Source organism: Epinephelus lanceolatus, chromosome 4 (genome assembly GCF_041903045.1).
Source record: "Epinephelus lanceolatus isolate andai-2023 chromosome 4, ASM4190304v1, whole genome shotgun sequence".
Lineage (NCBI taxonomy): Eukaryota > Metazoa > Chordata > Actinopteri > Perciformes > Serranidae > Epinephelus > Epinephelus lanceolatus.
In genome coordinates, this window is record NC_135737.1 from 17248260 (window position 1) to 17263199 (window position 14940).

The following is a 14940-nucleotide window of genomic DNA, read 5'->3' on the forward strand; positions in this document are numbered from 1 at the left end:
TGCAGGCTGCATAGTCCAGGGTGCTTAACCAAACTTAAACACTGTTTTCATTCTCTTGGCATCCCCAGTCTATTAGAGAACTATTAGCCTACCATATTGTCTAATAGAGGCCGGGGCCTTTATTTATGTCAGCTAGAGAGTACCAAGCCTTATTTGAAACAGGCAGAGGCCAGCCTTTATTTCTATTCCCCTCAGTTTGATACATGTATTTACTCATAATCTTCACTGTTTTCTGATCTGCTCCTTTTTTCACTGTGAAATTTATATTATTGCATTTTGCTGTTATTACAAGCTCTGACCAGATGCACTTGCTGTAGTAGGTCTACAATATTTTTGTGTTTTATGTTTTATATTCATAAAGTCATCCTAATACCAGATACCAGAAGCCTCCAGTGGGTGTTTGGTAGAGCTGTTGAGCTTCATTATGTAAAACACACGTCACTTCCTCCAGTCGATTCACGCAATTGAGGAAAGTTAATGTTCACATATCCTTTATTCAAATGTTCTTCTTTTCAGGTAGGAGTCCCTGATACTACTGTAATGTTTATGTGTCAGGTAAGTATTTGTGAAGGAGACATTTGTAGCCTATTCCAGTCAGTGTTTTTTCATAACACAAGGCAGTAACTTTCATGACGACATGACTGTGGTAGCCAGCCCTCAATACCGCAAACCACAACTCCATGATGGGGACAACATTATTCCTGTACAGCTCATGTAAAATATGACAACACGATGGGGTCTAATCACCAAAAACTCCTAATATTTCCTCAACTTTCCAACTCTGCACTAGGCCAACCTTTTATCAGTTAATAAATGTGTTACATCTTGTTACCCTGTGCAACCTCAAACTTAGCCTATCTAGAAAAAATTGCTCTGTCACTTTTAAAGTTGGAAAACAAACATTTTTGGAAATGCCACAATAAATATGTCACATAATGCATAAATCTCATTAACAATTTTCAGAATATGTTGATTCAATGCATGTATCTCCATATGTTCTGAATATTCAGTCAGTGTTGTTTTATCCTCTATAGTATGAAATCGTACATTATTTATCAATCTATATGAAAGAGACAAGAGTTTAAGGTGCTTGGGTTGAATAAATGTTGATCAGTTCCAGTGGCATCATGATTTTAATCTATCAAAAAATGATAAATACATACATAAATATCACTACAATTTCAGTAACCCCTCAGTCCATACATTTTTCTTTAATTAGCCAGCAAAAACTTAAAAAGATAAAAATAAACAAACAATGATATGGGAATTTCTTTACTGTCACATGTGTTACTAACAAAACGCCCAGTTGTTTTAGGAAAGAAAAAAAAACTACTTCAGCATGACTCTCCGGAAAATGTAATGGCATTATACTTTACTATGAAAATGAACAGCGGGCAGCTGTTTTTCTTTATGAGAAACACTTGTTCTAGTGTAAAACAGCAATCCAAAGTGTAAAGGGGCGGTGATGGCTGAAGATGCGTTTTCTGCCGATCAGTTTTGAGCGCGCAGTTTGTGCGAGAGGATACAAGAGCCAACTTGTGCTCCCACCTCATCCGACGCGTGTATTATGCAGAGACACATGTAGGGCAGTAGTGTTTCCGTAATGCCCCTCCAAGCAAGAGAGCGAAAGGGGTGGGCAGAGGATTGCATGACATGCCAATAAGTTACGGTGTCTCCAGTGGAGGATCCGACCGCTCAAGTTGACAGCTGTGCCCTCTGGTTCTCGGTCGAGTGGGTCTTGAGTGGGTCTTGAGTAAATGAAAACTGGAAAGCAACAGGAGGTAGGTAAAGTTCCAGTGTTTCTTCTGTGTATGATCATTTTGGGCGTCAAAATACTGTATGGGATTAAGCACTTTTCTTACAAACTGTTGAAATGGTTTTCTTTCTTAGACAACATGTATTTTAACCATGATTACCAGATTATGTTGACTGTTGTGGATTTGCACAGACAGTGTGTGCAAAAAAAACTCTGACTCTTTTTTTGGCCAAACACCTTATGTCCTAAAAATACCATTATAAACTAATTCTGAACTACAATACATTATTCCTCCATTCGATATTTAAAATTATATTGCATTGTCAGTGGGTGTCTTCATGGATAGCTTTGATGGTCATATTTTTCCACCTTCTGAAACATCAAAGCTAACACTGAAAATTGATCTCCTATCTTCCCCTGTTTTTTTATTTCTCATCCATTCTAAGTAGAGTGTGTGATGCTGGAGCAGCAATGTCACAGCTGTATTACAAGAAAACTGAAAACTCCTCATACAGGGACCGCATCGCTCTGCGGATCGTGCGAGCTGAGTCTGAGCTCTCGGCCCTGGAAAAGGCCTACCTGGGGGCTGTTGAGAAGGGGGACTATGCCAGTGTGAAACAAGCCCTAGAGGAGGCTGAGATCTACTTCAGGATCAACATCAACTGCATCGACCCCCTGGGCCGCACAGCTCTGCTCATTGCCATTGAAAATGAGAACCTTGAGATCATTGAGCTGCTGCTCAGCTACAATGTATATGTGGGAGATGCCCTGCTCCATGCCATCCGCAAAGAAGTGGTGGGTGCTGTGGAGCTGCTTCTCAACCACAAGAAGCCACGTGGGGAAAAACAGGTAATGTTGATCCATGATAACATCTCACATACAGTTTAAATTCCCACAGGCGTAAAGTCTTATAGACATATTGCTAGCCTTTCTTGCCAATGTAATTTCTTGTACAGCCTTGCATTCACAAAACTTCCTCTGCCCACACAATTACATCTCATACAATTACTGTTCTGTATACTCAAATTTGTATTTGTTACTAACCCGTGTACAGAGTTTCCAGGAACCTTTGATGAGGTAATGACATCATTGAACATGGTTAAATTATGGCAGAGGAATCATGGTGCCTCACTGTCAGCTACTCACTCCAGTTAGGCTTATGAAGTGGTTTCCATTATGTGATATTTTCTTCAGTCTGTGTGCATTTCAAATGCTTACATGTCCACGCCTGCACAGAAAAAGGAGTCAGTGGGCAAAAATACAGTATCTGATATGGTTAATCTGCATCGAGGAGAAATTTTTTTAACTGTCCAGTTTGGCAACAACTGAAATGTTGTGGCAGATTTGTAAGATTGCTAATGTCAGTTAATATTAGGTTGTTTCTTTCATCTTACATGAATCAATTAACCCTTTAGAGCAAAATATACAGAGTATAGTATATTACCCAACTGTTAAGTTTATCTGTATTATTTACTTCTGGCAGCGTTGTCAAATGATCTCTGCTACCAGCTGGTCATATATGTTCATGTGATTCTGATAGCATCCTTGGGATACACTCGCAACCTTTCCAGACTCCACCCCGCTCTCCTGCACTAGATTACAGCGCTCCACAACTCTGTACATCAAAACTATTTTGGAAAATACATTCTGAGATTGTGGTAACATGCCTGCCTTTCATTAACACCCGTACTAGCTGAACAGCAAATTTTTAAGTTGCTAGAATGGTACATTGAAACCACTTTGGTCAGTGTTGTGTCAGATTGATTAATATGGCTTTGGGAGTGAGATGTTTTCAGTCATTTTATTCTTTGGTCTAAAACTGATAGAGATACAGAAAATATGTAATTACTTGCTTTCCTCTGTTCTTAGTTCCAGACCGGGCTGTGTCTATTTTAAGAATCCAACTCTTATTTTCTGCTTGAAAGTTGCAGCACTGATACTCTTTGATGTGCTGCTTTGGGTCTTTTTGCCACAGCTTTTACAACATAAAGTAATTCTCCACTGTTTGGTTTGCGTTCAACTTCTTGACATCTTTGTAAATATGTTTTTCGACGCTGCTGGGTCTCGCTGTAATAGATTTGGTGTATTCTATGAAGAGAAGGAAAAAGAAAAAAGGCTGTAGTTGCTTCCAACCAGCAAGATGTTTTGAGGCCAGCTGAACCACAAGCCATTAGCTGTGTGCTTGCTGTTAGACAACATGTTCAGAGACATGAGACAGATGAAATTAGACCCATTCAAACCAGCTGTTTCAGATCCTGTGATGGGGTTTAAAAAACTTTTTTTTATGAACTATCTGATAAAATAGTATACTGTAAAATGATTCTTTTTCATGTCATGTTTCTTTGTTTTGTCCCCCTTTGGCTTCCTGGAAAGGTCCCACCAATTCTACTGGACAAACAGTTTTCAGACTTTACCCCAGACATCACTCCAATCATCCTTGCAGCCCACACCAACAACTATGAGATCATCAAACTGTTTGTTCAGAGAGGTGTTTCCATACCTCAGCCACATGCTGTGCGCTGCAACTGCGTGGAGTGTGTGTCCAGTTCAGATGTGGATGGTCTACGTCACTCACGCTCTCGTATAAACATCTACAAGGCCCTTTCCAGCCCATCTCTCATCGCCCTCTCCAGCGAGGATCCTTTCCTCACGGCTTTTCAACTCAGCTGGGAGCTGAAGGAGCTTAGCACAGTGGAGAACGAGTTTAAATCAGAGTATGAGGAGTTGTCCCATATGTGTAAACAATTTGCCAAGGACCTCTTGGATCAGACCCGAAGCTCTAGAGAGCTGGAAATAATCCTTAACTATCGTGATGACATTAACCCTCTGATAGATGAGAACACTAATGACCTGGCCCGCCTGAAGCTGGCTATCAAATACTGCCAGAAAGAGGTAAGCTCTTTGTTGATTATGATGTCCTCTTTATCACAGGATTGCTGTTGCCTACAGCAGTACACTAACAATTGTCTTGGTAACACTGGCACACATACAGACATACTGCAAACTGCCAGCCTTTAAAATATTGACACTTGTGGAACAAGTAAAACAAAGATTGCATTCTTTGAACAACATGGACTGGATAACAAGGACAGTGCCAAGATGAGTTGTTAATGGCCTGAGATGGGTGGAGATGTCCTTTGGGAGTTTGGAACAACACATAATTGCCAGGCTGGCTCTTAGAAATGCATTACAGTAGCACTCTCAGACAGTCCCATGACAATTAGATAATTGGGGATAATGATGGAATAAGTGATGCCCATTTCCCCGAAATACATACTCATAATATTTTAATTAGGGAGGGAACCTTTTACTGTCCTTTAACATCTTTTGAGTATTTATCCCCTAGATGCAATGCCAACTTTCTGTCATTTGTTGTGAAATTGAGCCACTAAAATTTAAACATTTTGATTGCACTGACACAGGAACAGAATAAGATGTGTCAAAAGTATTTTATGTGGCTAAATCACATTACTTATAAAGTTTATAATGGATTATATCTGTAAATGTACATATTTTACATGGATATTTGCTTAACACAGCAACAAGTGACAACAATGGGGCTGGTAAACAATGATTTCTCTTCATAGAGGCAGGTCAGATAATGTGGAATTATTTCCTTTTACTACATTTACACAAGTTAAAAAAAAACAGGTCAGGATTGTTCTGTTTGTTTCGTCGAGCTTATGGGTCATGTTTGTACATAGCAGTTGTGTAGAATTTGTAGAATTAAAGGCTCATAAAATCTGTGCATAATCTTTTACATATAAATTTAATTTTGTCCTTCAGCATTTAAGAGTCTTTGCATGCAGTGTTTTGGCTTTTCATATTTATTTTTTAATTAGACAGTTAGCAATGTCAGGAAGGAAGATCAGTGTGACTGTTAACAACTCGATGTGCCACTATTGGTCTGTGGCAAAAGGTTTTACAGCTGAACTTAGAGGGCTTAGTGGCTATTTGTTATGGACAAGTTTTATTTGGTCGATTTCAGACTACATTTTACATTCATCATCTACTACCTACATGACTACTTCTACTACAAATAACAATAATGAAAAGAATGATACTTATAATAATGATAATGGTAATGATGACAGATTTATCTGCAGTGTGACTGGACTTTCCTTAGACCTGAATGCCCGAAGACTCAACTTCACTTGAGCTGTGGAAACAGAGATGCTTTCAGCTTTGAACCAGTGAAATCCTGGAGCAACTTTATCTTGTGTTATTAAGTATTTGGCCAATGCAATTCAGAGTGAGGCTAAATAAAGATAAACCAGTTAACCTGGTAAAACAAAGAGCTTAATGTTTTTTCTCTATTTGTTGTTAATACCTTCATTCTTTGTGATTACATCTAAGTCCTGCTTAAGAACATGTTAGCTATACAAGCTAAATATTTTAATTGTTCAATGAGCCAGGGCCACTTCAAACAATGTTTTACTCTGACCCCCATCTTTAAGAGCAGGTGGTAAAAAATCCTTTTTATGTCATTTTCTGGACCTTTTGTTTTACAGATGTATCATCAGAATGCATTGAAGAGATTTGTTCTGAGCCATTTTAAAAGATACAATTAAGAAAAAACAATAAGTTAAAACCATAGCATTTCTGCTGTGTCACTGTAATGGCTTGTATTTAGAGAACTCAAAAATGGTTTGCTTATGAAAACTTTGTTGTGACCGACTGTAGACTTGAGCTGGACTTATCTGGAATGATAAGTCTTGGACTTGTCCTCAAAGAGGTTTACAACTTAGACTGCATCCACACCACATAAGGGACTGCAGGGTTGTTTGGCAATGTGGGGAGTGTCACTTAAAATGGCCCATTTGTGTGAGTGTGGAGGGTGGAGTCTGACTATAGAAGGCAAGCCATCTTAGCAACTGAGTATTTGACTTTTTTCAACACCCCTTGCAATCCCACCGTCACAAGCTTGCCACACTACCTACATTCAAATGAAAAGGAGTACCGTCGTTTTCGTTGCAACGCCTGATTTTGTGTGAATGCCGCCTTAGGTTGACTTCAGGTTTTTTCTGTAGGTTACATCATTTTTAAATACACAAACAAACAGATGTCTGAGTGAGTTTCATTTTCATTTTAAGATTGGATATTGAGGAAGTTGACTATCCCTTGGATCAGATTGGAAGATAAGTGTCATCATTTTTGGCCATCAGTATGCATGTGAGGAAACATAAACTGAATGTTGCTATCTACCAAAAATGACAGAATAACATAAGTATTTTCTGTGGAACGGATTCTGATCATGTTCAAGTAAACTGATTAATTATTATAATTTGAATTAATAGTCATTATATGGTATGTCATCAATAAGAATGTGCCTCAGGACAAAATTCATATTTCTATTTGAGGGGAAGGGTGGTGTGACATGTGGATGGGGTGATTTTCACCTTCCAAAAATGTCCTCAGACAAACTCTGGTACTGCCAGATGCCACTTTTTGCCTCGGGTCATGCTATAGCAGGTCAACAACAAGGACAGATAGGAAACATTAAACTCATCAGATTCTGCATTGATAGATGACCTCATCACCCACAATTTAATGCTATAGTACCATAATGGGGATCCATTTGGCTGTAACTTTGTTAAGATGAAATTAACTTCAATCACTGTCTGCAGATGTCGAGCAGATGTTTCTATCAAATCTTACAGTTCATCTCTTCTTAACAGAGCATTAGAGAACACTTCGAAAATGTTTGCCCACTTAAAACTTTTGTCTTTCATGCTTACAAGATAAAAATCTGTCATTAATTTTGTGTCTCACGAACCACGTGTAGTGTTTTACAACTCTTGTGATTGGATGTTAAATAACTTGTGCTAAAATAATGTAAAAAGCATAAGCAATTGCTTTGCTGCACATTATTTCATGAGTGCCTTGACTTTTAAGTATGGCCTTTGCCTCTTTCTCTCCAATGAAGTGAAGAATGTTGAAGCATGTGTTTTACATCCCTAAATGTTGCCTTTGTAGCAGAAGGTGGCTTTGTAGTTTTCGTCATTTTAATGTCATAAATGGGAGAGTTTGAGACTTCTGGAAAAAACAATTTATGTTACATCTGTGTAACGAGGTGTTTTTGGTCCAGACATTTCCCAAATGTCTGCTGGTGCTACCTGTACAATTTAACAGTGTATGCTAGGCAAATGATATGTGCAGACACATGGTGTATCTGGGGAGAGCTGTTGTTTCTGATTAGCAACTGAAAATCATTTTACACATGTTGGTTCAATGTCCTCACTTGGAGGGGTTCCTGATGGATAGTTTTAGAGACTTCAGGAAGATTCCACATATTGGGTTGTTAAACAAAAAACTGAGGGAGCTGTGCATGTCCTGTTGAGCCTCATGTAAGGGACAGACAAGCTTTGCTATTTTGAGGAAGAATTGAATGGTTTAGTGGCAGCATTACTGTGTCTTGTCAAAATATTAAGGGATAACCACTCCTACTTAACATACTTGTGGACTAGACACCACAGCATAATAATGAATAAAGATTTATCCAATGGAGTAAGATTTTTTTTTTTTTGCAGAGACCAAAAACAACAGAAGTTGCATATTTGTTGTTCTAAAGAAAGTTTTTTTGCATGTATTTCATGAATCATGCTTTTTTACACAAAAACAAAGATGTAAATGCCAGTGCTATTTCTAGCCAAGATAATCATATACAGTAATTTAAGTTTTACAAGCCGAAATGCAGCAATGGTGTGATACTATGTAATGCAAACATGACACTGAAGTTTTGAATACAACCTTTATGAGATAATGTTTTTGTCTGGTTTTGTGTATAATTTTGTTTTTCAGTGCTGTTTAGAGGTTGTGGATGGAGGTGGTTTAAGCTTAATGGCCTGTGCTCTGATTTGTTCATCAATTTCTAAATGGATTTCTAAGACATTCAGGTAAATAAAGCAAAAGTTTAATTTTAGTTAACATGTCTTTCTTTGTCTGTCCCTTTCTCTCAGTTTGTCGCTCAGCCCAACTGTCAGCAGCTGCTGGCGTCTCGGTGGTATGATGAGTTCCCAGGCTGGAGGAGGCGTCACTGGGCAGGAAAACTCATCACGTGTATCTTCATTGGTCTCCTCTTCCCACTGTTATCCATCTTCTACCTGATCTCTCCAAAGAGCCGCTATGGTTTATTCATCCGTAAGCCCTTCATCAAGTTCATCTGTCACACTGCTTCCTACCTGACCTTCCTCTTCCTGCTCCTCTTGGCCTCACAGCATATAGCCACCACAACTGCGAACTATCAAGGCCCAGCTCCCACCACTGTGGAATGGATGATCCTGCCCTGGGTGCTTGGTAAAAACAAACACACACACACACACACACACACACAAACAGACAGCTGTTTATCCTCATGTTATCATCCACTTTTGTACATTTGTACACAAACTGTAGTAACATACATTTGGAAAAAGTCAAACTAAGGAGTGTGATTGTGCAGTATATGCTACTGGACTATCTGCACAGTGGTTGTTTATCACATTGTGTTCCTGTGGATACTTGAGTGACAAATTACAGTGACCAATGACCTTTGTTGTTTTTTCATCTCTCCAAGGCTTTATATGGACTGAGATCAAACAGATGTGGGACAGTGGTTTTGAAGACTACATAGATGACTGGTGGAACTTAATGGACTTCATTATGAACTCATTGTATCTTGCAACCATTTCTCTGAAGATTGTTGCCTATGCAAAGGTACTGCACATCTTACAGTGCAAAGTCATTCTAATCTCAACACAGTATTTTTAAAACTGGTATATTAACAACACCTTTTAACTTTGTTACAGTCTCAATCATGATTAATCTAAAGTTGAATAAATTTAAATGGTATTAATAAATGTTTTTTCTTGAATTTTGCTGTAGAGGAGTCACCTTGTGCGCTAGAAAATAAGAAACTTTGCAGCATCCATTTTGGTGCAGTCTATTTATTCATTTTATTCATTACAGTATTGTATTCATTACAGTACAGTGGGCAGAAACCCAGAGACAGCTGGGAAATGTGGCACCCAACTTTGGTTGCAGAGGCACTGTTTGCCATCGCCAACATCTTCAGCTCCTTACGCCTCATCTGCCTTTTCACTGCCAACTCCCATCTGGGCCCCTTACAAATCTCACTGGGACGCATGCTCTTGGACATCCTCAAGTTTCTCTTTATCTATTGTTTAGTGTTATTAGCCTTTGCCAATGGCCTCAACCAGCTCTACTTTTATTATGAAACAAAGGAGGACTGCAAGGGTATTCGCTGCAGTGTGCAAAACAACGCCTTCTCAACGCAAGTTGGAGTTCTTAAATAAATTGTTTCTGACAAATCTGCATTCTTAATAATTAATGTGTTTGTTTTTAAGCAGTGCATAGTGTGATTTATGGTTGTTTGTTTTTCAGGCTGTTCGAGACACTGCAATCATTATTTTGGTCTGTATTTGGCCTGATTTCCCTCTATGTGACCAATGTGAAACCAAAACATGAATTCACTGAGTTTGTGGGCACTACCATGTTTGGCACATACAATGTCATCTCCCTGGTAGTGCTTCTGAATATGCTCATTGCGATGATGAACAACTCCTACCAGCACATTGCTGTGAGTACCGTAGCTTACCTATTTTACAGTTTTACCACACTCATTTGTATTTGTATTCATTTGAAAATGGTTTTGAAAAATTGTTGTTTGTCTTTTCAGGATCATGCAGATATTGAATGGAAATTTGCAAGAACAAAATTATGGATGAGCTATTTTGAAGAAGGAGGAACTTTGCCATCTCCATTCAATATAATACCCAGTCCAAAGTCAGTTTATTATCTATTCGGATGGATAAAAACACATTTACTGATGAGAACAAATATAAAAAAGCTTGAAACCTTTGAAACGTTGGGGGTAAGTAGCTTCCAGAGATTTGCTTTTATCAGTATTGCCACAGCTTACATTTTCTCTTCAGAAATGTATTAGTCAGTAAGTTAATGATCATCATGACCTCCTACTGAGAAGTAAAGTAAGAGCATTTCACCCTACCATTGTAAAAACAAATAACATGTTGCTTAATGGAATTTTTTGTCTTTTATTTAGAGACGTGCAGCCGAAAATGTAAGATTAAACCATGAGTATCAGGTTTGCAGCTTCGTTTTCTGTAATACACTGTGAAATTTTGATGTATTGTTTTTGGGTTGTCACTGATATTTTGATAAAACTTTATGTAAAATGAATGTGTAGTTTTACCTTAAAAAATAATTTGTATTTTATAGGAGGTTTTGAGGAACCTTGTGAAGCGGTATGTGGCCGCAATGATCAGAGATGCCAAGACAGAGGAAGGGCTGACAGAGGAGAATTTCAAGGTAATATGCAGTCAGTTACTCTTTTTTTCATTGCTGTGTTTTCCCTGCTGTTTAATCTCTAGTTCTCAACAATTGATAGGAGTTAAAGCAGGATATCTCCAGCTTCCGCTATGAAGTCCTGGGAATGATGAGGGGTAAACCTCAAGGTGGGGTCACAGGTAATGTGGCAAGCTCCACCTTGGCTTATCCTGGAAACTCGTTCAGATATTTTCCCAAATTCCCAACTGATGATCCTCAACAGAAGCTGAATGTGTTTGATATGCCCACCCCCACCCTGCAGAGTGGAGCTGCCACCACTAGCTCTGTGGGCTCTAACAGACAAGCCAATAGCTCATTTGTTGCATCCTGCAGAGAAGAGACTCAGAATGAGCTTTCCAACAATGTCTCAGATGTTGGGTCCCTTCAGAGACAGAACAGACCCCCCCTTCAGAAATGTGATGAAACATTTTCACTGTCAAAGGAAGACACATTGGGATCTGGTGGACAAAACCAAGAACAACATAAGACTAAGAAAGTAATCGTGGAAGTCTTACAGAAAATGGAGGAGGACATTAAGAAGACTGAACATTCTTGCAAAGAACACATTAAGAAAGTGCAAAATGGGCCAAAAAAATATAAAAATTGATTGTGATTGCAAGTGAAAGACGTTAATCATGTTTTAAAACATTTGTGGATTGAATTTAATTCAGAATCAATTCAGAGTCAGAATCAAAATAACAAAATTCTCTCACAGTAAAAACTTACACTATACATAAAGTTTAAATAATCTTGTATTCTGTAATATAACGAAAGGTATAATAATGTCATGTTATCTCACATTATATAACATGCATTCACCTATGATTGATAGAAGATATACAACAATACTGAGTGGGAACTGACCTCAGTAAGTGCTAACTTGATGCTCAGGGAAATGTGAAACAAGTTAGTCATGCATATTTTACCTTGAGTATTTAATTCCAAAGAGCCCTGACACCCTGTTGCCTATGCTATCCGCTTCCACCCTGAACTGTCCTCTTACTGTGATATGCAAAAGTATCCAAAATATCTGTCTGTAGAAAAAAATATATTACTTCTCATATGCTGACAGTATATCCAGTCATTTTTGCTGAATACAAATCAAGAAAATTAACACAGAGTAAAACCAAGTTTAGTTGTTTGACAAATTATCCCACTGATTAGCAGGTAATGTAGTAGCTAGCCAGTTCAAAGATATGGGTCAGCTTCTGTGTCACTGCCATTGCCTCCCTGACCGTTATAGTATGAGAGGAAATGCTGTACTCATAATTGTGTTGTTGGAGCAGAGGATGCACACCATGTAATCCAGTTGAGATTTGTTGCACTTAATACTTACTATTATTACTAAACTAGCTACATCATATACTATACCTTGCTTACTGTGCAATTTTATTGCTTGTACTGTAATGCAAAGAAATTGCTCTGAAATTAAATAAAAGAGTTTGCTGAATCAAAAAGCAGTGTTTCAGATTTGAGTTAATTACAACACCGTTTTACTCACCTTTCAGCTTGTTTTCTGTGTTAAAAAATATGCAGACTGCATTTAATTAGCATTAAGACAGAGAGTAGATGGCACAATGATAGAGAAGAAAACTACTGAAACTTGTTGAGTTGGCCCTTCTTTTGGTTTGCTTTACTGATTAAATCTTCTCTCTTATCTTGTTTACTGCAGAAAAGAATCAAGTAAATAGTTTGTTACCTTCACTCTGGCTGTATATAGAGAGGTCCCTCCGACATAGTGCACAAGACATACAGTTTACATGGGCATCCTCCTTCAGAGAGATTTGTCTCTTGTGCGTTTTGTCCTGTAACAGGAGCATTATGCTCAAGGTTTTGTTGCACTGTTTATTGTAGAATAACTGCTTGTTCGGTATAATCATGTCCTCCCTATCCAATCAGTAAGAGCACTACTAATGATCCAGTAATATAATAACATAATCCTCAATGGGGCTATTCCACATGTTGATGTTGATTTAATAAGCTTCCAAGTTAAATAAGGAGCTTAACCACTGTTAAACTTTAACACTTACCATCAATTATGTTATTTACAGCTCTCTAATGATGTTATGATCATGATTAAAAGAATAAGTGTTAGATTATTACCACCTATCAAGCATCAAGCGCCCTCTAGTGATGTGTAAGCTTGTAAAACACTAATGTAGTGTGGTCGGCTAAATGCAGATAAGTACACAGTAACATCACTGTGTAGAGACTGTACACCCACTGATATAACATACACATTTAAAGTGGAAAACTTCTAAACCTGTGCAGAACATGATGAAGGCTGTGTTCAAAATCATATAGGCCCACCTTCTGCTTTTAACCTGCAATCACTAACATATTAATTAGTGACTAAGTATAGTCTTAATTGATAGTACTTGCAGTTATTTATCAGTTGTAATGATAATTACGTTTTTATTACTTATATATTTGCACAGATATTCAACTCCACACCTTCATAGCTTGAAGCTGCAGACAACCTGGGGTGCTGGATGAAATCTTTAGCTTTCTGTTACCATAGCAGCTGAGAGCAAACCACACTATCTTTAGAAAGCCAATCAACAGACTGTTTGGGGTTTTGTAGTATATCTGAAGAGCTTTCTCAATTTAGATTGATATTTCTTCTTTTTCCACTTAAAAGGAGCTTACCACCAAGATACAAAGGGAGGAAACCGCACTTAGGATCAAAACGTACTTTATCCGTTCTTTGAGGCGCATGCAGTGTTTGTGTCTGTGTGTCAGTGTGTGTGTGTGTGTGTGTGTGTGTGTGAAAGTAAGTGATTCAGAGTGTTCTGATTCAAAGTGTAAAAGCCACACTGCATTTCATTATCACTGCAGCATGTTCATCGGTGCCATTATTTCTCCATGCAAGTGAGACGAGTACGAGTCTTTAGTTAGAAAATTGGCTGCTCATTGGAATGTTGGGATTGTAAAGTTAATGTATTCCAGTCTTTGAGAGACGGAAAGCCCGGGTAGGGATTTTATGTCTAAGTGCTTTTCTAAAGGCCTTCACTAATGAAGTTCATAAGAGGCTTGCTGCCTTGAAAGTATCATCTTTTTAATGGACATGTGGTTGCTGAATGGATGATTTTCTGATCTTTTCAAGTCACTGGTTAAAAATACACACGTAATAGACAAGCATAACTGAGGCCACTGGTTTTCTGTTTCAGAGCTGTGACTCAGTATTGGATCCTGGGCTGAGTATTTTCCCTTTTTACAATCCATTGACTTAGTTGCCAGGAGGACATGACTTTCCTGCTCACATTTGTAACATCTGGCTAGCCAGGAGGCTGAACATGTGGCACAATGAATAGTGTAAGTGATGCCACTTTGGGTATGCTATGGGCAACAACAACTTCTGCTTAAGCTAAACAACAGCTGCACTTTCAGAACTTAATGTTGGATGCTGTGGTTCATTTTGCTTATTAGTAATCAACCAAAAAAGATAGAATACTACAAATAGCTGCCTTTATATGTTTGACAGGTGTGCTTATGCTGTTTATAAGGAGTAGCTTATTATCATCTTCTTTGGCTAATTCTAGGGCTTGAAATTATGCATGTGTGAGCCATTTCACAGACAATAATTTTCAAAGTTTGTCTGTAGTTGTAGCTATGGTACTACTGCATATATGAAGGTACAAATGGCTGTGCCCTGTTAGTTCTTCACTTGCCAAACAGTTTGAGAAATGTATCAGGTTTTGTTGCCTTGAAAGGCTGGTGTTGCTCCAATAAGAATTTGACAATATTATTAAAGTGGTTTGATAGATGTCCAGGCTGAATTAATGAGATACAAGTACTAGCTTGCTGGTAATTAGCTACATTTATATTTACATAATGAC

The 14940-nt window shown here is 38.2% G+C and overlaps 1 protein-coding gene across 2 annotated transcripts; it reads left to right on the top strand.

Annotated features, from left to right (window-relative positions):
- The first annotated feature begins 1467 nt into the window (after window positions 1-1467).
- Window positions 1468-12551, top strand: trpc4b (transient receptor potential cation channel, subfamily C, member 4b). Of its 2 annotated transcripts, none has more exons than XM_078166956.1 (11): window positions 1468-1781; window positions 2203-2605; window positions 4130-4648; window positions 8716-9052; window positions 9312-9451; window positions 9721-10028; window positions 10139-10334; window positions 10434-10628; window positions 10818-10859; window positions 10994-11083; window positions 11163-12551. In XM_078166956.1, the coding sequence occupies exons 2-11, from the start codon at window positions 2228-2230 to the stop codon at window positions 11706-11708; spliced, it is 2751 nt and encodes a 916-aa protein (XP_078023082.1). In that variant the 5' UTR covers window positions 1468-1781; window positions 2203-2227; the 3' UTR covers window positions 11709-12551. The 2 variants fall into 2 exon arrangements, with proteins under 2 accessions (XP_078023082.1, XP_033486963.1); XM_033631072.2 differs by having other exon boundaries at window positions 2206-2605.
- The last annotated feature ends 2389 nt before the right edge of the window (window positions 12552-14940 follow it).